Source organism: Taudactylus pleione, unplaced genomic scaffold (genome assembly GCF_031769625.1).
Source record: "Taudactylus pleione unplaced genomic scaffold, aTauple2 ptg001408l, whole genome shotgun sequence".
Lineage (NCBI taxonomy): Eukaryota > Metazoa > Chordata > Amphibia > Anura > Myobatrachidae > Taudactylus > Taudactylus pleione.
In genome coordinates, this window is record NW_028285808.1 from 733,297 (window position 1) to 754,860 (window position 21,564).

General features: G+C 43.9%; 1 protein-coding gene across 1 annotated transcript in view; it reads right to left on the minus strand.

The window, feature by feature from the left end:
* MAN2B2 (mannosidase alpha class 2B member 2) overlaps positions 1-9,917 on the minus strand; it is a 57,388-nt gene extending 47,471 nt beyond the window's left edge. The window contains exons 1-6 of the mRNA XM_088463564.1: positions 9,691-9,917; positions 7,181-7,327; positions 4,655-4,760; positions 4,393-4,565; positions 1,852-1,967; positions 614-791 (exon numbers count right to left, since the gene is read on the minus strand). Coding sequence (XP_088319690.1) covers positions 614-791; positions 1,852-1,967; positions 4,393-4,565; positions 4,655-4,760; positions 7,181-7,327; positions 9,691-9,825 — 855 coding nt within the window. The 5' untranslated portion in view covers positions 9,826-9,917. The remainder of the gene's footprint in view (positions 1-613; positions 792-1,851; positions 1,968-4,392; positions 4,566-4,654; positions 4,761-7,180; positions 7,328-9,690) is intronic.
* Positions 9,918-21,564: the final 11,647 nt, after the last annotated feature.

Consider the following 21,564-nt stretch of genomic DNA (forward strand, 5'->3'; position numbering starts at 1 on the left):
AAATACATTTTAATAGGAGAAAACACACTCTCTAGCCCAAAACAACACTCTTCTACTCAAAAAGTATTCTGCTCTTGAACTGACATAGGAGCGTATGTACTAAGCCATGGCGAGAGTTAAAGTGGTTGGAGATAATGTAGCAACCAATCAGCTCCTGTCTCTTTACAGGCTGTGTTTGAAAAATAACAGGAGCTGATTGGTTGGTACTTTATCTCCATCCAAGGCTTAGTAGATAGACCCTATAGTCCGGCACAGCCTATACTAAGCCCACCAAATGGCAAGTTGAGAATGAACAAAAAAAAAACCCCACAAAAACACAAATGCAACATTTGGCGCTCCTACTATAATGGAACTACAAGTCACAGCATGCTCAGCAGGCTGTGTGTACTCTATGGTTTGGTACTTTATTGCTCTTTGGTGTCCCCCTCTCATCACACAGCTGTGTTTTCGGGAGTCTGTAAATAGTACCAACAGCACTATCAGCAGGTTCCTCTGCCGATTGCAGATCCTAGTGATTACCTGGTAGTTTCCCTTAAAATGTATGTAATTTCCGGGAAGTGTACTATAAAGTGGAAGCATGTTTACTGTTGTACGGGACAGTGAGCGGACTTACCCATGGCCACAAAACATCATTACTTCTAAACCACTCTGCTCGCATCTTAATATTCTTCACCATGGTCTCTGCATACTGCTGAATGGTGCCACTTGTAACAGGGAGGCTCATGTTGGGATAGACCCCGTCCTTCGGGGGGTCAGGGAATAGTGCGACTCCATTCCAGTAAAATCCTGATCTGCCAGGGTGAAAGAATCAAACATCGTAAGACGACAATCTATGTATATGATGCAGTGTCTATTCGTGTGCATCTCACTACAGCAGGGAAGTATAAAGCACATTTAAAGTGTACCAGTTGTGTATAATCTGGGTAGAGGTTCTAAGAGCTGTACATTTGTAAGAACAAAGCCTTTCCATTCATTATAAACCAGTGATATCATGCCTGTTATATCACTATTCCCCAGGGAACTGAACGGCTGAACATTGGTTGAGTCTCGATAATGATTCCATACACTGCATGCAAACATCAGATACACATTGCATGACCTGGAATATCTGAATTAAGTCATCTCAAACTGACAGTCATTACCATATGTAGGAGAAGCCAAGCAAAGGACGACAGCCGTGACGGGACTGTAGAAATAGTCCATATCTGAATTCTCCAATTTATTTCACTTTTTTGCTGAATGGTTTAGTGCAGCCACTCAGAACAGAACAAGCATAGACGATGCACAAATTAATTCAGAGCGGCTTAATTCACAAACGGTCCTAAGCAGGACACCAAAATATTTAAAGCTAAACTAAAACTTTAGAAAAATAATCAAAATAAATATTTAATGGCAAAAGATCATAATGCTCACTCTATGCAAAGATTCACCTACATCACTGATTTTGATGGTTGGATAGACTCTCTATCTAACAGTTCCTCCCTATTCTCAAGTGGATTCCATGGAAAACCATTCTTATCAGAAGGAGAGTGCAGAGTATGGAGTTCCGATATACCGTTCTTATCATGTTACAAGTTGCCGATACAATGTGTGATTAGGTACATTTTTTCATTACAGTCCTGACCAATTACTGTTCACTTTGTGTGACCTTAGCTTGATGATGAATTTGCATCCTGATAGCATGTTCCCACCCACTTTGCTGAAGAATTCCCAGCTCTCATGGGAGTCTTGGAGATCTCTCCGAAGTCTGAACTCTCCTGAATATTCCAGGGCAGTAAGCAAGTACGTCTGACAGCTCCTATCATAGGCAAACACTTCATGTTTATCACAGATTCTTATTCTATAGATTACCTGTTGGAAAACGGCAGGTAGGACGGGGTACAGTAACTAAACTGGTCCATGACATGCGTAAAAATCTCTTGTATTTCGGCTAAGGAGCGAGAGCCTCTCCAAACAAACTGAAGTTTCTATAATAAAAAAAAAAAAAAAAAAAAAAAAAAGCAAAAATATATATTAAAATAAAATAAAATAAAATGTGCTGGAGGCACTGTGGTCACAAAGGCACATTCCTGCATATCTGGTGGGACTGTCCTTGGGAACAAAGTCCTTGCCCTTATTAGTAGGGTTCTTGGATTGTCCCCCCCTAAAGACCCCGTAAATACCATACTATGTAAACCTTTGGGAGGGATTTCAAGTCCTTAACTAAACTTTGTAACCATATTTTTAATGCTGCCAAACATTTAATTGCTGTTCAAAGGAAGCAACTTGCTGCTCCATCTTCACAGGCACTTATTGATAAAATATGGTATACAGCTTCCATGGAATACATTTCTGCCCTGCTTCATGATTCAGTAGACACTTTGGGTCCCTGGTACCTCTACTTCCATAGACAAATCCCCAGTACTGTATAATACCGCTGTCTGACCCCAATACAGATTGTGGATTTCTAGTATTTTATTCCTTTCTATATGTTTATTCCGATTTGTAGGGGTGTATGCCTTTTTTCTATTTCCCCCTCCCCTGACCCCCCTCTCTACACTGTTATTTTGTTGTTCATTTTATATTGTGTAGCGAAAAAAAAATAAGTGGAATTGTTACATTTTTATTGTATCTATGGTTTTCTATCACACAATACAGCAACTGTTTGTATATATATATATATATATATATATTGACGTTGTATGTTTATATGTAATTCGTCAGTATGTGACTATTTCATTTTCCGGTTTTCTACTCTTAAAAATAAAGAGATTAAAAAAATAAAATAAAATAAACAATAACAGAATTCTGGTCCATAGCCCATTGATTGTGTTAGATACTTGGGGTGTGAAACATAGGGGGCAGATTTAATTAGCTGCGGGATGTGTCGCTCCATCTCTTCTCATGTGTAAATTGTCCGGAGCTATTCAATTAAAGACATGCAGAGCAGCAATGTGGTAGCAGCTAACGCTTATGTCGCACCTTAGTGAAGAGACCACGAGTCATCACATGACACAACCTGCAGCTCGAGCCCATATTCTACTTTATGAATGAGAATACAGGCCCAAATCCTCCCAGTGATGACATAAGTAACTGTGTCAGGGAAGGGGGTGAATCCCACCATCAGAGGGAGATGTCTAAGATGAATTAAGTGAACACTCAATCAACGTTAGTATTTTTATTTTTTTGAAAGCATAGGACAATAGGGGTAGTGTAATGCTCTATACCAGTGATTTTCAACCTTTTTTAACTCGCGGCACACTACACAAGATTTTAAAATTGCCAAGGCACACTATCCGGCGATGCGGTGTGCGCGGACTATGAAAAAACACACTACAATAGTTCCCACAGGAACAAAACACACTACATTGGCCCCCACAAGAATAAAACAATCCCATTGGCTGGCCTAACAGAAAAAAAAACCACATTGCTCCCCACGAAAAAAACAACCATACCACATTGCGCCCCACAGAATTGCTCCACACAGAAAAAGAAACCTACGGCTGGCCCCAAAGAAACAAAAAACAAAACAAAACACATTGTTCCCCACTAAATAGGCAAATATATGGCTGGATAACATATGGCTGGTACTCACTAAAAAAAAATGACATGACTGGTTCCCACGAAAAAATAAACTATGGCTGGTACAAAGAAGAAGAAAAAAATGTCTGGTCCCCACAAAACCCACATTTCTTCCCCCCTTGTCACTCACACTGCAGCAGGATCGCGTGCGTCTGCCTGGACAGAGCGCGGGCTGGCTGATTGGCGCAGGGCGTTGGCTGGCAGAGCGGGCTGGAGGGCAGTGGACAACGCGGCGTGCGTGACCTGTGATGTCACGCCGCTGCATCTTTGCAGGTCACTACCCGGTCGCGTCTGAGTCTCCCAGAGGAGCTCAGCGGCCCGGGATGCTGAAGTACAGTAAAATGTGCCCGGTGGCTCTGACAGCCCCGCGGCACACTTCACAACCGGCCACGGCACACCGGTTGAAAATATAGCTATATATGCATAGAACATATTTTGACATGCAACAATATTGATAAAGAGGACTCAAGACACAGCCAATATGCAAGGCTGTAACTAGCTATGGGCGAACGGTGCCGCCACACAGAGTGCAGCGCTCTGTGGGCGGCACCGCTGACCAACCACTGTCCCTGCATCTGGTTAGCAGGGTGCCGGCAGCCAGAATCGCAGATGCACTGCTGCCTCTGGATGCTCCAAATGGCAGACTGCAGCCATAACAGCCCCCCACCGGAGCATCATCAGGAGCACCAGGTAGCGCTGTTGTTCCGGTCGCTTGTGGCCCCGCCTCCCGTAGCATGATGCCATGCGCTGAGGAAACGTGGTTGGCACCGGGCGTCGTAACTCGAAGTTACGGCATTACTTACAAATAAAACAATGTCTGCGTATTTGTACCTTTGAGCCCTGCATGCTAGCTTTGCTGTCATAATCAATACGGGAGATGAGGTGGGCATCGAATCCAGACATGGCAAACAGCGTCGGTGACGTGGCGGAAGCCCCAAAAGGATCCACGTGCCAAGAAAATCGTGGTCTCACTCCAAACGTTTCATACAAAAAGCCATGTCCCTCTGCACACAGGAAGAAGTTTAATGATGTTAATGGAAAGTTGGTGGGTGTACGGTATAGTGCCAGAGTAAGGGGTAATTACAGGGAGTACCTGTTAGCTGTAAGATCTGATCGTCTATCGCAGTGACCGCTTCATCATGCATAACTTGTCCTCCAATAATGAACTCTAACCGCCCTTCTTGTACTAACTGATGCACCTGTTAAATATATAACAAGGAAACCATCTGTATCCCAGTAGCACATATTGAGGTTGTACGCAGTTTGCTATTGGCTAGTTTTGTCTCCCCTCCCACCCCCCTACCAACGGAACTATGGGATTCCAATGCCTGGGATAGCCGACAGTTTGTAAATCTACCCCTAAAAGAGAACTTTGGGCCTGATTCACTACAGAACGCAAATGCGAATGCAATAGCGATTACGCACGCAGTTCTACTGCGATAGCATGCTAATCCATTGCGATCGCAACGCCCTCGCAGCACTACACAAGGACGCCCACTTTACTTAGCACACATCTGTAATGTTCAGCAAGACTGCAAAACCATCGGTACAATAGAGTACCATCGCAGCCTCACGCACACTTGCACAAGCCCTGACCTTACCTCAGAAATTGCTAACTTCCATGCACGTTATCAGTCCTCAGGCTGTGTAGGCCCACGCAATGGATAATTTATGCACACTCATACAACGCCGTTGAAACGCACTGGCTCGCCTGCATTCGCTCGCCCCCCCCCCCCCCATCACCACCCACAAACGGCACTTCCTGTCAATCACTCTGCGATGGGCCTGCGTAGTCACTGCAATCGCAGTACCGATCAGTGACTAGTTCATGCATACGCAGTACGCAATCGGACGAATGCGTGCATATTAGCATCTGCGTTCCTTGCTGAATCAGGCCCTTTGTACAGTGTAATAATGATGTTGGTGCAGCCCATTGAACAAGCTCTTACAGCCATCTGATTTCCATCACCTAGCACTGCACACAGCTTACATTCAGCGGTCTCCAGTATTTTCCAAGCAATAAAAAAATATATGACTTCTATATTTCTCATATAAATATATTCTACCTTGTCTGTTTTGACTGCTCACCATAGTAATATCAATCATAAATCTAAATAATAGTAATAGTTATAATAACAATAAAATTTATATCAATAGGTGTACAACATGCTAATAATTAGAAAAAAAATAATCATTAAGTACATAGATAGTAACAGGTAAGGAAAAAACAATATAAAATACCACTGTAAAAGAATAATAGTCAGATACAGCCAAATTCTAGGTCTGGATGCTTTAGAGGTCAATGCCTGAAAAAAAAAAAAAAAAAAAAAAAAAAAAAAAAGAGTATAGAGAATGGCAGGGAATCCCCCATTAGCCAAGAGCAGATAAAGGACTTTGCAAAAACTCATCGGCTGCCCACTTATTACGGCATACCGACAAATTACGACCTAATGCTTTTAAGTACTTATTAAGATCAGTATAATACAAATTATTGATTTCAGCGTTAGTATAAATTAAATTGTCAAAGTTTATAGAGCAGTGGTTCTCAGGACCCCACACAGGTCACGTTTTCCAGGTCACCCAGCAGGTGCACAGGTGTATTCTTTACTCACTGACACCTTTTAAAAGATCCACAGGTGGAGCTAATTATGTTACTTGTGATTCTGTGAGGAAACTTGGAAAACATGCATTGTTTGGGGTCCTGAGGACAGAGTTTGAGAACCTGTGTTATAAAGGGAGCTGTCAGCAGGGGCTGTGAGTGCCATTTGCTCTACTGAGCATGCCTTAGATCACAGGTTCTCAAACTTGGTCCTCAGGAACCCAAACAGTTCATGTTTTCCAGGTCTCCTCACAGAATCACAAGTGAAATAATTAGCTCCACCAGTACAACTTTTAAAATGTGTCAGTGAGTAATGACTATACCTGTGCACCTCCTGTGTGACCTGGAAAATGTGAACTGTGTGGGGCCCTGAGGACCGAGTTTGAGAACCACTGCCTTAGATGGACACAATAGCAAATTATATAATAAATGTATCGGCACTAGTTACCACCACGGTCACAGTATAGCCAGTAATGTATACCTTGTATACCCCCCTACCACCCAACAGAACAATAGCATCCACTGTACAGCCACTACAACATCTGCTGTATGGTACCAACCCCAATTAGCCCCACAGCAAAGACTTTCCCAAGTACACAATTCATAAAATAAATTGACAATTTACAGGATGAATTATGTCAACAATTCCTATTTGTATCTTTTACATCGCTGATACCACACAATGGAGTAGATGTACTAAGCCTGTGAGAGATATAGTACCAACCAATCAGCTCCTGTCATTTTTCAATCACAGCCTGTAAGGAGCTGACTGGTTGGTACTTTATCTCTCTCCAAGGCTTAGTACATATACCCCTATTTCCCTAATGACATAGATAACAAAAATCCTAATCACAAAGATTATGGCAGCATGACAACAGCATATACAAAATAATATGGAACTGTCCACAATTGAACATGTTGTATACTGGTGTTGACCACTGGCTTAGAGCAATAGGTCCTCCTGCCCATCCTCCGGTATGACATCCAGGGCTCGCCTCTGAAAAGACACTACAAGCTGACCTGCTCTTTCTGCAGATCTCCGGCCACAAAGTCCCACCACAAGCGGAAAAACTCCTGTTCCACCACAATAAACCTCCGATGCTTCACTTTCATCAGCTCCTCCACAACAGTAGTGTAGACGTTGGCAGCGTAGGCATGCATGCTTTCCTGATATAGAACAGAGACACAAACTTCATTGTTAAATCAAACCAAAAAAATAAAAATTAGGAATTTAACATAACAAAAAAGTTCTCAACTCCAGTCCTCAAGTACCCCCAACAGGTCATGTTTTCTGGATTTATTTAATCATAAACAAGTGAATTGATCTATTTTGTTGGGTCAGTAAGCAATCCAGTTTCCACAGACTGAAATCCGGAAAACATGTTCTGTTGGGGATACTTGAGGACTGGTGTGGAGAACCACTGGCTTAGGGCAATTGGTCTATCTGCCCAGTCCAGAATTAACCTGGATAAGAGTGACGAAGCAGGGGCTCTCAGTACATGGTGCCCGCCACCAGAGCTGCATCTGCTGTTGAATGTAGCTCAGATAGGGTTCCATAATGCCCTTTTTAAAAACCTAAGACCAATGGGGGCTTCTCACAGGTCCTTCTGGGACAACACAGGTGGATGTAATGCTGGGTACACACTAGAAGACCCAACGACCTTGCCGATTGTCCTGAGCGGACATGTGAACAGACTATCCGACCCTTTGTAAAGTCTTGTCTAAACTGCATTATGTTATGTTCAACAGCAGATGTACAGAAAACAGCTCAGATGGAGAGACTACAGGGGCTGAACCCATGGTGGGGTTTAAAATAATTACAGTATATTCTAGCAGTCTATGTATTAATAATCGCGGTACTGTCACAATTATTAACGGTCCAACTCGCCGGGGATATTTACATTTTTAATAAAAATATCCCAGCTATGTACTACAGGGACAGTGGTTGTGGTAACCGTTGTCCCTGCGAGTTATATCCCCGACATTCACAGAAGTAAAAGAATTCCCTGGGGGAAACTGACGCTGCTCATGCACTCAGTGTCAGCTCACGGGGCCGGCCGGGGGCGAGATCGAAAGATCTCTCTCCCTCCCCTGGAGACCCCATAGGCTTACAGTAGTTTACACCATCTGAAGATGGTGTAAACTACCGGTGCTAAACGCCAAAAAGCTTAACTTTTTGGAGTTTAGTACATAGGGGTCAGATTGTAATCCCCATTGATAATAATGGAGACGGCGATCTACAGCGCTAATTAGCACTTTACCAGAGATTTTTGTGAATCTCCTGCATTGTGCTATTAGTACATAGGATCGATACATAAAATTATGCAGAAACTGCAATTTCTGCATAATTTTATGTAAAAATTAGCCCAATTCGTGGGCCCCCTAGTCTTAATACAGGAGACAGATGCCAGAAAGTAGTATGACATGGAAGGTGGTCACTGTAGCTGTGGTGACATGGATTAAGGAATGAGGATTGAAAAAAAATAAATAAATAAAAAGAATTAAATAAAAAGTATAACAGACAGGCACCTAGATCGGTGCCTCTCAAACATTGCTCTCAAGCACCTAGATCGGTGCTTCTCAGAACATTTTTAATTATACCCATACCAGAGAAGAGATAATTAAATCAAAACAACAGAATTAGTTCACCTTTGCTCAAACATGAGATATACTGAAAGCCTGGATTGTTGGTGTACCGTGAGACTAAGTTAGACAAGCACTGTACTTGATTTATGTTTATGGGGCCACAATGCCTAAAATAGAAGTTGTGTTATAGAACAGAGCTACATTAACAAAAATATCACTGTACATATTCCCTATATTTAAATTCCCTATGTACAGTATAGGTTCCCAAACAAGGTCCTCAAGGCACCCGAACACTTCAGGTTTTAGAGATATCCATGGCATAGGCAGTTATATCAAATTGACTGAGGTACGGTACTAATTAAGTCACCTGTGGTAAAGTATGGATATCCTTAAAACCTGGACTGTTAGGGTGCCTAGAGGACCAAGTTTGGAACCTCTGCCATATACCTTCATAGATATTGTAACAGATACAGCATGAAGACACTTCACTGCTATTGCTCCCTGTTATCAGCCCCTTGTGGTAGGGGAGAGGCTGCCTGCAAGTGTGATTACTGAAGTCTGCCATCCAGGTGAGCAAAACACTCCCAATATTCTAATACTCTCCAATACTAAAACTTTTAAATATAAATTTCTGAATGCCATTAGCAGGAACTTTTACAAAATTCAACTTGTATTTTTAATTCAGTGATCTGGGCAAGTAGTCAGTCATTTGTGGAACTGCAAGTCCCAGCAAGCAACCCATTGCCTTGAACAAAATATGGTGTAATATTAAGAGATTTTCATTAAACAGTATTTAAGGCTGAGACCTAAAACAAACAGTAACAGAATTGTCCATCTACAGTGTATGTATATATGTAGTGCTCGTGTATATATAACCTGCACTGTGCACTGCGTTAGTCACTATCACATGACCTATAAAGTGCTGAGTGTATGTGATACTGTACCTGCACTGTGTACACCCAGCCCACATCCATGTGACTGTGGGGTATGACATACACATAGATGGGATCAGTGATGTGGGGGGTGACAGACCCCCATAGGCAGAGGAGGGGGAGCACCAGCAGTATCAGCACCATCATCACTGCGGTCCCAGGATCATCATAGACAGTAGATGAGGAATCACAGCTGCAACATTTTAACAAAGACAGCCAGCACTGACTACTACGGCGAGCGGCAGGAGACACAGCAAGCCAATCTCGAGTCGTAATTTATTCACTTCCTGATATACTAACAACTCTCACATATATAAATGTATTATATACAGTAGTTGTGTTACTGTATATAGGCCGGCATTTAATGTAAACTGAAAACGGCAGCTACCTATTGGCCCAGATATCACAGTTGTTCATATGTATGCAGCCAGACAAAGTGTGCAGGATAACAATGTAACCTGTTATTAATGTTAATACATGCAGATATGATTTTATATATATATATATATATATATATATATATATATATTATACTGGGATAGGTATTTGGGATGCTGTATGGATATATATATTATATTATATATATATTATTATGCTGTGATAGGTATTTTGGAATGCTGTATGGATATATATATTATATTATATATATATATTATACTGGGATAGGTATTTGGAATGCTGTATGGATATGTATATTATATATATATATATATATATATATATATATATATATATATATATATATATTATACTGGGATAGGTATTTGGAATGCTGTATGGATATATATATTATATATATATATATATATATATATATATATATATATATATATATATATATATATATATATATATATATATATATATATATATATATATTATACTGGGATAGGTATTTGGGATGCTGTATGGATATATATATTATATTATATATATATATTATACTGGGATAGGTATTTTGGGATGCTGTATGGATGGGACAGGTGTTTTTAAGATTGCAGGAGGCTGCACCAGGTGTATTTTATAAAAATGTTTAATTCTGCACTTTACAAACCCCAAAGTATACTAGTATTCAACTATCCATTTACATGTACCCCCAATTTAACTACAGCAATTATTTTTCATATAGGACATTGCTTTATATAATTTTTCCACACTTATGCAAATATCCATATAACAGTCCTTTGACTCAAAATAAGTTCCCTAATTACTTTTATTATGGCTAATAATAATACACTTCTATATTGATTCCCCAGGTGAGTTAGGCTTTATTGGGGGTCCAGACCGATTTCCCCACAAAAAACTGACCTTTTCGCCAGTTCCGCTATTCGCTGCATTCGTCCATATGCATTTTTACCTATTTTACAATTGAATAGGGCGAAAGCGGGTGTGCGCATTGAGTAAGCCTCAAAACACGCGAATGAGGCGAAAACATTTCGCTTTTCGCCGACCTTGGCTTTTCACAGCTAATTGAATCCGCCCCAAAGAATGAGTCAGCATCATATTTATTAATAGCATTGGCCAGACACAGACAGACTGTCTTCTTTGTATACTTTATTAAAGTACAATATTGGGTATGAACTAGGGGTGTGCACCGGCCACTTTTCGTGTTTTGGTTTTGGATCTGGATCTTTCTTCGTGTTTTGGATCTGGATTGGTTTTGCCAAAACCACCCTTCCGTGTTTTGGGTTCTGGGTTTTGTGTTTTGGATCTGTATTTTTTTGAAAAAAAGCATAAAAACAGCTAAAATCACAGAATTTGTAGGTTTTTCTGCTCCTATGCTATTATTAACCTCAATAACCTTAATTTCCACTCATTTCCAGTCTATTCTGAACACCTCACACCTCACAATAGTGTTTTTATGTCCAAAAGGTTGCACCGAGGTAGCTGGATGACTATGCTAAGCGACACGAGTGGGCGGCACAAACACGTGACCCATCTAGGAGTGACACTGCAGTGGCAGGCAGGATGGCAGTTAGAAAAACTAGGCCCCAAACTGTACATAATGCAAAGAAAAAAAGAGGTGCAAGATGGAATTGTCCTTGGGCCCTCCCACCCACCCTTATGTTGTATAAACAGGACATGCACACTTTAACAAATCAATCATTTCAGCGCCAGGGTCTGCCACACAACTGTGGCTGAAATGATTGGTTCGTTTGGGCCCCCACAAAACAAGCTGGCAATTAATGTGTCCCTGCACAAACTGGCTCTACGGAGGCAAGATGTCATCCTCATCCTCCTCATCCACCGATTCCTCACCCTCTTCAGTGTGTACATCCTCATCCTCACAAAGTATTAACTCGTCCCCACTTGAATCCACCACCACAGGTCCCTCTGTACCTTCTGGAGGCTGGTCTCCCTGGAAGAGCTGATAATTCATTTTGATGAACATCATCTTCTCCACATTCTGTGGAAGCAACCTCCTACGCCTTTCGCTGACAAGGTTCCCGGCTGCACTAAACACTCTTTCGGAGTACACACTGGAGGGGGGGCAACTCAGGTAAAATAGAGCCAGTTTGTACAGGGGCCTCCAAATTGCCTCTTTTTCCTGCCAGTACAGGTATGGACTGTCTGACATGCCTACTTGGATGCTGTCACCGATGTAATCCTCCACCATTCTGTCAATGGTGACAGTATCATATGCAGTGACAGTAGACATGTCAGAAATTGTTGCCAGGTCCTTCAGTCCGGACCAGATGTCCAAACTTGGTCCTGCCTGCCCTGCATCACCGCCAGCGGGTTGCTTAGGATACCTAAGTTTTTTCCTGGCAGCCCCAGTTGCGGGAGAAAATGAAGAAGGAGCCGTTGACGTGTCACGTTCCGCTTCAGCTGACAGTGTGTTCACCAGCAGGTCTTTGCACCTCTGCAGGCTTGTGTCGGCCGGAAAGAGAGACACCACATAGGCTTTAAACCTAGGATCGAGCACGGTGGCCAAAATGTAGTGGTCTGATTTCAACAGATTGACCACCCTGGAATCCTGGCAAAGCGAATGAAGGGCTTCATCCACAAGTCCCACATGCCGAGCGGAATCGCTCCGTCTTAGCTCCTCCTTCACTTTCTCCAGCTGCTTCTGCAAAAGCCTGATGAGGGGAATGACCTGACTCAAGCTGGCAGTGTCTGAACTGACTTCACGTGTGGCAAGTTCGAAGGGCTGAAGAACCTTGCACAACACGGAAATCATTCTCCACTGCGCTTGAGTCAGGTGCATACCCCCTCCTTTGCCTATGTCATAGGTGGATGTATAGGCTTGTATGGCCTTTTGCTGCTCCTCCATCCTCTGAAGCATATAGAGGGTTGAGTTCCACCGCGTCACAACCTCTTGCTTCAGGTGATGGCGGGGCAGGTTCAAGAGTGTTTGCTGGCGCTCCAGTCTTCGGCACGCAGTCGCTGAATGGCGAAAGTGGCCAGAAATTTTTCGGGCCACCCAAAGCGTCTCCTGCACGCCCCTGTCGCTTTTCAGAAAATTCTGCACCACCAAGTTTATTGTGTGAGCAAAACATGGGACGTGCTGGAATTTGCCCAGATGTAATGCCCGCACAATATTGGTGGCGTTGTCAGATATCACAAATCCCCAGGAGAGTCTAAGTGGGGTAAGCCACTGGGCGATGATTTCCCTCAGTTTCTCTAAGAGGTTGTCGGCGGTGTGCCTCTTACTGAAACCGGTGATACACAGCGTAGCCTGCCTTGTAACGAGCTGGCGTTTCTGAGATGCTGCTACTGGTGACGCTGCTGCTGTTGCTGCGTAAGGTGATACATCTACCCAGTGGGCTGTCACAGTCATATAGTCCTTAGTCTGCCCTGTTCCACTTGTCCACATGTCCGTGGTTAAGTGGACATTGTGTACAACGGCATTTTTCAGGACACTGAGGACACTTTTTCTGACGTTTCTGTACAGTCTCGGTATCGCCTGCCTAGTGAAGTGGAATCTAGACGGGATTTGGAACCGGGGACACACTACCTCCATCAATTGTCTAAATCCCACTGCACTAATGGCGGATACCGGACGCACGTCTAACACCAACATAGCAGTCAAGGCCTCAGTTATACGTTTTGCTTCAGGATGACTGCTGTCGTACTTCATCCTCCTCGCTAAGGACTGTTGGAGGGTCAATTGTTTAGTAAAAGTAGTGGTGTTCCTACTTCCTCTCTGGGATGATGAACGACTCCCAGCAGCAGCAGCAACAGCAGCAGCGGCAGCAGTAGGCGTAGCAATGCAGGATCCTCCGGAGGAATCCCGGATAGGAGAGTCAGTCATGCCAGTGATATGGCCTGCAGGACTACTTCCGATCCTGACTAAGGAGGAAATTGACGAGGAGGGAGTTGACGGTGTGGTTTGCAGGCGCTTGGATACAACAGGACAACGGGATTTAGGTGTCCCTGGACTGCTTACGGTCTGAGCCAAAGTTTCTGAACTTGACAGTAACTTTTTATGAACGCGCTGCAGGTGCCGTATAAGGGAGGATGTTCCTAGGTGGTTGACGTCCCTACCCCTACTTATTTCACCTTTACATATGGTACATATGGCAAGACAGTTGTTGTCCGGATTTGGATAGAAATATTGCCAGACCAAAGAGGTGGAATGTTTGGTCTTCTGCCCAGGCATGACCGTGATGGGCTTTTTCATCCCACGGACAACAACTGTCTCCCCCGGAGCCTGATTTAAACAAACCACATCACCATCAGAATCCTCCTCGCCAACTTCCTCCTCAGCGCCAGCTACACCAGTATCCTCATCCTGTTGTACTTCAACAGTGACATCTTCAATTTGCATATCAGCAAGTGGACTGTGGGTGCTCCTTTCAGCACTTGCAGGGGGCGTGCAAATGGTGGAAAGAGCCACCTCTTCCCGTCCAGTGCTGGGAAGGTCAGGCATCGCAAACACCACCACACTTGGACTCTCTTTGGGGATTTGTGATATCTTCTTAGAAAGCACAGTTCTTCGCTGTGCTTTTGCCAGCTTAACTCTTTTGATTTTTTTAGTGGGAGGAGTGCTTCCATCGTCATGTGAAGCTGAACCACTAGTCATGAACATACTAGGGATCGACCTTAGCCGTTCCTTGCCACTCCGTGTCGTAAATGGCATATTGGCAAGTTTACGTTTCTCTTCAGCTGATTTAAATGTCTTTTTCAAGGTCATTTTCCTGAACTTTGCCATTTGGGATTGTATGTGCCCTCTACTATGACATTGGGCATCGGCCTTGGCAGACGACGTTGATGGCATGTTATCGTCTATGTCATGACTAGTGGCAGCAGCTTCAGCACTAGGAGGAAGTGGTTCTTGATCTTTCTCTATTTTATTTTTATCGGAGAAAGTTTGGTCCTCCATTTATGTTATATCGATTTGATATATACGTGCGGCTAAACACAGAAAATAAATTTTTTTTTGGTTCGGACTGGAGTGTACTTTGTGGGTTACAGCACCCTTTAACGGTCAAGCCAGCCGGCCCTTTACTTATGACACAGGCGCACTCTTGGCACTACTTTGTTGATGCACGTGCGGCTACTGCGCACACAATTCACAAACACAGAAAATAATTTTTTTTTGGTTTGGACTGGAGTGTACTTTGGGGGTTACAGCACCCTTTAACGGTCAAGCCAGCCGGCCCTTTACTTATGACACAGGCGCACGCTTGGCACTACTTTGTTGATGCACGTGCGGCTACTGCGCACACAATTCACAAACACAGAAAATAATTTTTTTTTGGTTTGGACTGGAGTGTACTTTCGGGGGTTACAGCACCCTTTAACGGTCAAGCCAGCCGGCCCTTTACTTATGACACAGGCGCACGCTTGGCACTACTTTGTTGATGCACGTGCGGCTACTGCGCACACAATTCACAAACACAGAAAATAATTTTTTTTTAGGTTTGGACTGGAGTGTACTTTCGGGGGTTACAGCACCCTTAACGGTCAAGCCAGCCGGCCCTTTACTTATGACACAGGCGCACGCTTGGCACTACTTTGTTGATGCACGTGCGGCTACTGCGCACACAATTCACAAACACAGAAAATAATTTTTTTTTTGGTTTGGACTGGAGTGTACTTTCGGGGGTTACAGCACCCTTAACGGTCAAGCCAGCCGGCCCTTTACTTATGACACAGGCGCACGCTTGGCACTACTTTGTTGATGCACGTGCGGCTACTGCGCACACAATTCACAAACACAGAAAATAATTTTTTTTTTGGTTTGGACTGGAGTGTACTTTCGGGAGTTACAGCACCCTTAACGGTCAAGCCAGCCGGCCCTTTACTTATGACACAGGCGCACGCTTGGCACTACTTTGTTGATGCACGTGCGGCTACTGCGCACACAATTCACAAACACAGAAAATAATTTTTTTTTGGTTTGGACTGGAGTGTACTTTCAGGGGTTACAGCACCCTTTAACGGTCAAGCCAGCCGGCCCTTTACTTATGACACAGGCGCACGCTTGGCACTACTTTGTTGATGCACGTGCGGCTACTGCGCACACAATTCACAAACACAGAAAATAATTTTTTTTTTGGTTTGGACTGGAGTGTACTTTCGGGGGTTACAGCACCCTTAACGGTCAAGCCAGCCGGCCCTTTACTTATGACACAGGCGCACGCTTGGCACTACTTTGTTGATGCACGTGCGGCTACTGCGCACACAATTCACAAACACAGAAAATAATTTTTTTTTTGGTTTGGACTGGAGTGTACTTTCGGGAGTTACAGCACCCTTAACGGTCAAGCCAGCCGGCCCTTTACTTATGACACAGGCGCACGCTTGGCACTACTTTGTTGATGCACGTGCGGCTACTGCGCACACAATTCACAAACACAGAAAATAATTTTTTTTTGGTTTGGACTGGAGTGTACTTTCAGGGGTTACAGCACCCTTTAACGGTCAAGCCAGCCGGCCCTTTACTTATGACACAGGCGCACGCTTGGCACTACTTTGTTGATGCACGTGCGGCTACTGCGCACACAATTCACAAACACAGAAAATAATTTTTTTTTTGGTTTGGACTGGAGTGTACTTTCGGGGGTTACAGCACCCTTAACGGTCAAGCCAGCCGGCCCTTTACTTATGACACAGGCGCACGCTTGGCACTACTTTGTTGATGCACGTGCGGCTACTGCGCACACAATTCACAAACACAGAAAATATATTATTTTTTTAGCACTTGGGGGGAGCACCCCTGATGGACAGAGCACCCCCTGGACAACACTACAGCACCCCTTTAGGACTGGGACACTGCACAGGACTTTGGAACTGACTGCACAACACAGTCCAGCCAGCCCCTATGGACTTTGAAGTAGTGGACACAGCCCCTATTAACAACAGCAGCACAGCACAACACAGCCAGCCCCTATGGACTTTGAAGTAGTGGACAACAGCAGCACTACACTACACTACACTACACAGCACTAACTCCCACCCTCCCTCTTCACTGTCCACAGCCGAGTGAGAAAATGGCGCCGACGCGGGTACCTTATATAGGATCCAAAACCCGCGAGACTCGGAAGGCGGGATGATGACGTTTTGCCTCGATGTCAGATCCGAGTCAGGCGGGAAAAGTCGAGCCTGACTCGGATCGGACTCGGATCGGGGGGGCTCGGGGGGGTTCGGATTTCAGAAATCCGAACCCGCTCACCCCTAGTATGAACGTAAATATTTGCTACCAACATTGACGACTTCATGGCTAAAACCAGGCCAATATACTACTGCTTTATCCTGGTGTGACCCAGGTACATATACCACTGTTTCTCCTGGCGTAAAACTGGGCGTTATGCTACCCTTGCAGAGCTGAATGCATCGAGATTCATCCAGCTCTGCAAGCCACATAAAATATGCCTTGTGGTGCAAAATCCAACTCTACATGAGCCCCTCAATTTCAAAGTGTCCCTGGAATATATATTTTTACTTTTGGCGACTGTACAAAAGTAGGAATGGTCTCAAAAATTATATGTAGTATTTCTATTTTTCATTATTTGTAGACCAGTGTTAACAAAAGACGGAATAGTGATGTGTTGGCGAGGTGCACAGGCACATTTTTACGAGGCGTCGGATACATACAGTAGGGATGGCCGTCGACCAGTAGCAACCATCGATGGTTTGCTACTGAAAGTTGATGGTTTTGCCATTGATGGCAACTGGGAGAGCAGAGGACATTTATGACACCTAGGCAGCCAGCTTGAGGGTTAGGGTTTATAGTTATGTTACAGAAATTTAGATGTCAGGTCAGTAACTGTTGGTTGGAATATTATTAACAGTTATTTTATATAATTGAGTTTGAGGTTAAAGAAATTACATCCAAGATGAAATGGCAGAAAGACATTTAATAACGGAGGTGGTGAGAGAAGCAGAGGGTAGATCAATCTGGGCATCATTTGCATAGAGATGATACTGAGCACATGCTAAATATTTATTTAAACAATGGCAGATTCATTTTGGAAGCCAACAAATGTGGTAGAGCACTAGTCCCCTATCTCCCCCCCCCCCCCCCCTCATTTCTTCCTTTGGGGAGTATGTAGAAAATTCAATTTCCAGATAAATTGTTTAATAGAATGCATTATGTTCTATGTGGATTTGTCTGAATTGCCCTTCCACATATGTCTATGTAATAAATAAGTTATCTATTAAATAATAGTATGTATGTGGCTTGTACTGTAATCTGCTCAGGAACCTTTCCCCTAGATCTGCTATAAATACAATTGCCTCCTACAGTGGCTGCATGCTACTTCCCGTTGCTGTACCCAGGAGTAGAGGCATACAGTACTTGCCTACTCTCTCCTATAACAACCGGGAAGCTCCCGAAAATTGGGCGGCGCTCCCAGAGACCCAGAAGAGTGGGCAAGTCTCCCAGAGCCGGCCACCACCTGCCCCCACACCAAGTGAAGTAGGCGGTCTGGGTGGCTGAAGACATGATTGGCATCGGATCGTGTCAACATGGCCCCACTTCACAATGCCAGTAATGGCTGCATATTGTAGCAAGGGAAGGGGCCATGTTGACTCAATTGCGGCATTAGGCTCACCGCCCCTCCCACTTTGCCGCAGCACCCACCCCTGCTGAGCCGACCTGGTAGGTGACATCTTGTGCAGTTCAGGTACACAGTGGAGCAGGGCATTAGCAAGATGCGAGGTTCCGGCAATGCAATCTTCAAGTTCCACTCTTTCTCCGCCATTACATAGGGAACCATTCCGCACTGTATTTGTAAATCACTTTTGTGGTCAGATCTTACCAGCTTTAATGCTGCCTATGCTTCTAAGCCAAGGATATGTATATGGGTGATACAGAGATGTATGCAGCTCAGTCACATCTCCACCTCAGGCAGCAAGGGCGAAACTGCGCAGTAATGTAGGCTAAGGTTAATGAGCCTCTGGAGAAGATGTGATAAAGCAATGGCGGGCTATCCGAAGGGGTGCGTGCACGTGAATACGGATCTTCAGATGCATTTGTTGCACCAAGGATAGGGCTGGCGTAAGTGGGCAAGAAGAAGATGGCTATGAAATCAAACGTATAAACAGCACTGGCACACTCACAAAAATACGCACAGCTATGTATACAAGCAAATATTCGTATTTAATTCCATCCACGCAATACGAGTGCGAATGCAGCTAACCTGCATTCAACTCCGCATAAAGGGCCTGATTCACTACGGATCGCTATTCTGCTTATACGCACGCAACGCAATTGCTAATATCAGCGGTGATATGTAAATTTTGCATTCGCATTGCGATCGCAGCCTGACATAATGGCGCCCACTTCCCCTTACTCACATCCATATACTTGGGCAACACAGCAAAATAATCGGTAACATCGTGTAACATTGGACCCATACGCACAGTTAACGGTCAGACCTCACTCAGGAATTGCTTCAGCGCGCGCTATGAGGCCTCAGGCTGCGTCTGGTATCGCAGTGGCTAATTTATGCACGCCCCTGCAACGCCGTTGAAACACACTGACACGACTGCTTAGTGCCTAACCCCTCCACTAGTGCCTAACCCTAACCACTAACCCTCCCCCTAAACCTGCTACTTATCTTCGGGATTCCGGCAGTCGGAATCCTCGTGGTCGGGATATTGACCGCATCTCTGGTCAGGGTAGGACTGGGAGCACTAGAAAATCATGCAAAGTGTTGTGTCCAAATGTGTAACAAGACTAATATTTTGCAGAGCAATTTTGATAGTTATCCTGTAGTTGTAGGGAAGACGTATTTGAGGGACAAGTAAATAATATTTTCCAATTTAATAAAGAGACTTTGAAATGTGCACAAAGCCAGTGCTTTGGTTGGACTCATTTACAAAAGAGATAAGTCCTCAGAGCACATTTGTCATAACCGCACAACAGCACTAAAACAAACGCTCACAAAGTGGCTTCAGCGCTGTAAAGTAACAGTGCCACAGATGTGCCCTCAATCACCCATCCTTTTTTGTGCCATCTGGCACAGGACGTAGCTTGCGAGATAGAGACTCTGCCATGGGTAGCAATTCTCGGACTTTCGTACCTATATCTTAACTTGGTATACGTTCAGAATGTCAACAGTTGACATGGTCTCAATGTTGACATTCAGAATGTCGACAATGAAAGAATGTCGATACAATATAATGTTAACTTTGTGAACGTCTACAAAAATATTTTTCCAATATTAGAGTTTGACTTGGGAATAGGGTTAGGCATACTTACCATGCCAATGGAAAAGCTTCCCACAGCTTGACCGGGTGCTGGTCACTTAGGAGGGCAGGAATCCGCTGATGCATACCCTGGCCTCGTTTCTGCCGGAAAAGAGGGGCGACGCCACTGTTTCCAGGAACGGTGACCAGCCTCGCCCCCCCCCCCAACACAGCAGCATGTCAATCATGCTGCGGCTTGGGAGGGGTCTGCGAGCACAATAGCAGGACCCGTTCTTGCACATGCGCGGAACAAGTCCTACGCAGACCCCCTAACCATCGGAGATGTACGTTCATCATCGGATGAACGGTACAGTACATCTCTGAATCAGGCCCTTAATGAGGCTATATGGCGCGATTAGTACATAGATTAGTGTGGACATATCTGTATATGAGATGCACAGATCTGCACTGTGCCATTATGCTGTATGTAAACCCCAATGAGCTGACTGAACCTGTTTTAGTTTTGTTCTTTTTATTTTTTAAGAATCTAGTAATTGCGAGACTGACCAGAGAATTAATACTGAAGGTCACATTGTGTATCCCACAGACACAAAGCAATAAGAATCTGATATCACGGCGGCAGTCTGGAAAGGCACAGAACAGTATATATCATGTTCCACCGCTCAAACACTAACAGCCCAGGTCCAGGAATTAGAGGGTTGTGGGCAGAACGTAATGTGGCCTGTTCAACATAACAGTGAAAATAAAATGATATTGCACAGGTGCCTGCCGAGAAACCATCAGTGACCCTTCCAGGGGTAAATACAGTAGTCTAACATAAAATAACTACAGTACTGGTTTGTTCTTCATCAGATCAGCATTTTATCCTCAGTGTCACTGTCAGGGGGTTGTGGAAATTTTGTCTCTCAGCTGCCCAAGTAATTATTTTTTTTTTTACAAACTTTCAGCTTTTATTCATACTTCAATAGTTGCTATCTAAAGTGACATACTGTAGATACAGAAGAACAATGTGTCTTGCATACTTGATATGGGACTGCTAAAACTCTGTCTTTCTATAGAAGTGTGAACACACGTGGTTATAATAAAACCACATATGTACAGCTTCTATAACACATATAGCCAGCACACCCACATCTAGAAGAGCGTAAAAAAAATCTTGCATGCTTGATATGGGACCGCTAAACCTGTTTTTCTGTAGAAGTGTGAACACACGTGGTTATAATAAAAGCACATATGTACAGCTTCTACAACACATCTAGCTAGCACACACACATCTAGAAGAGC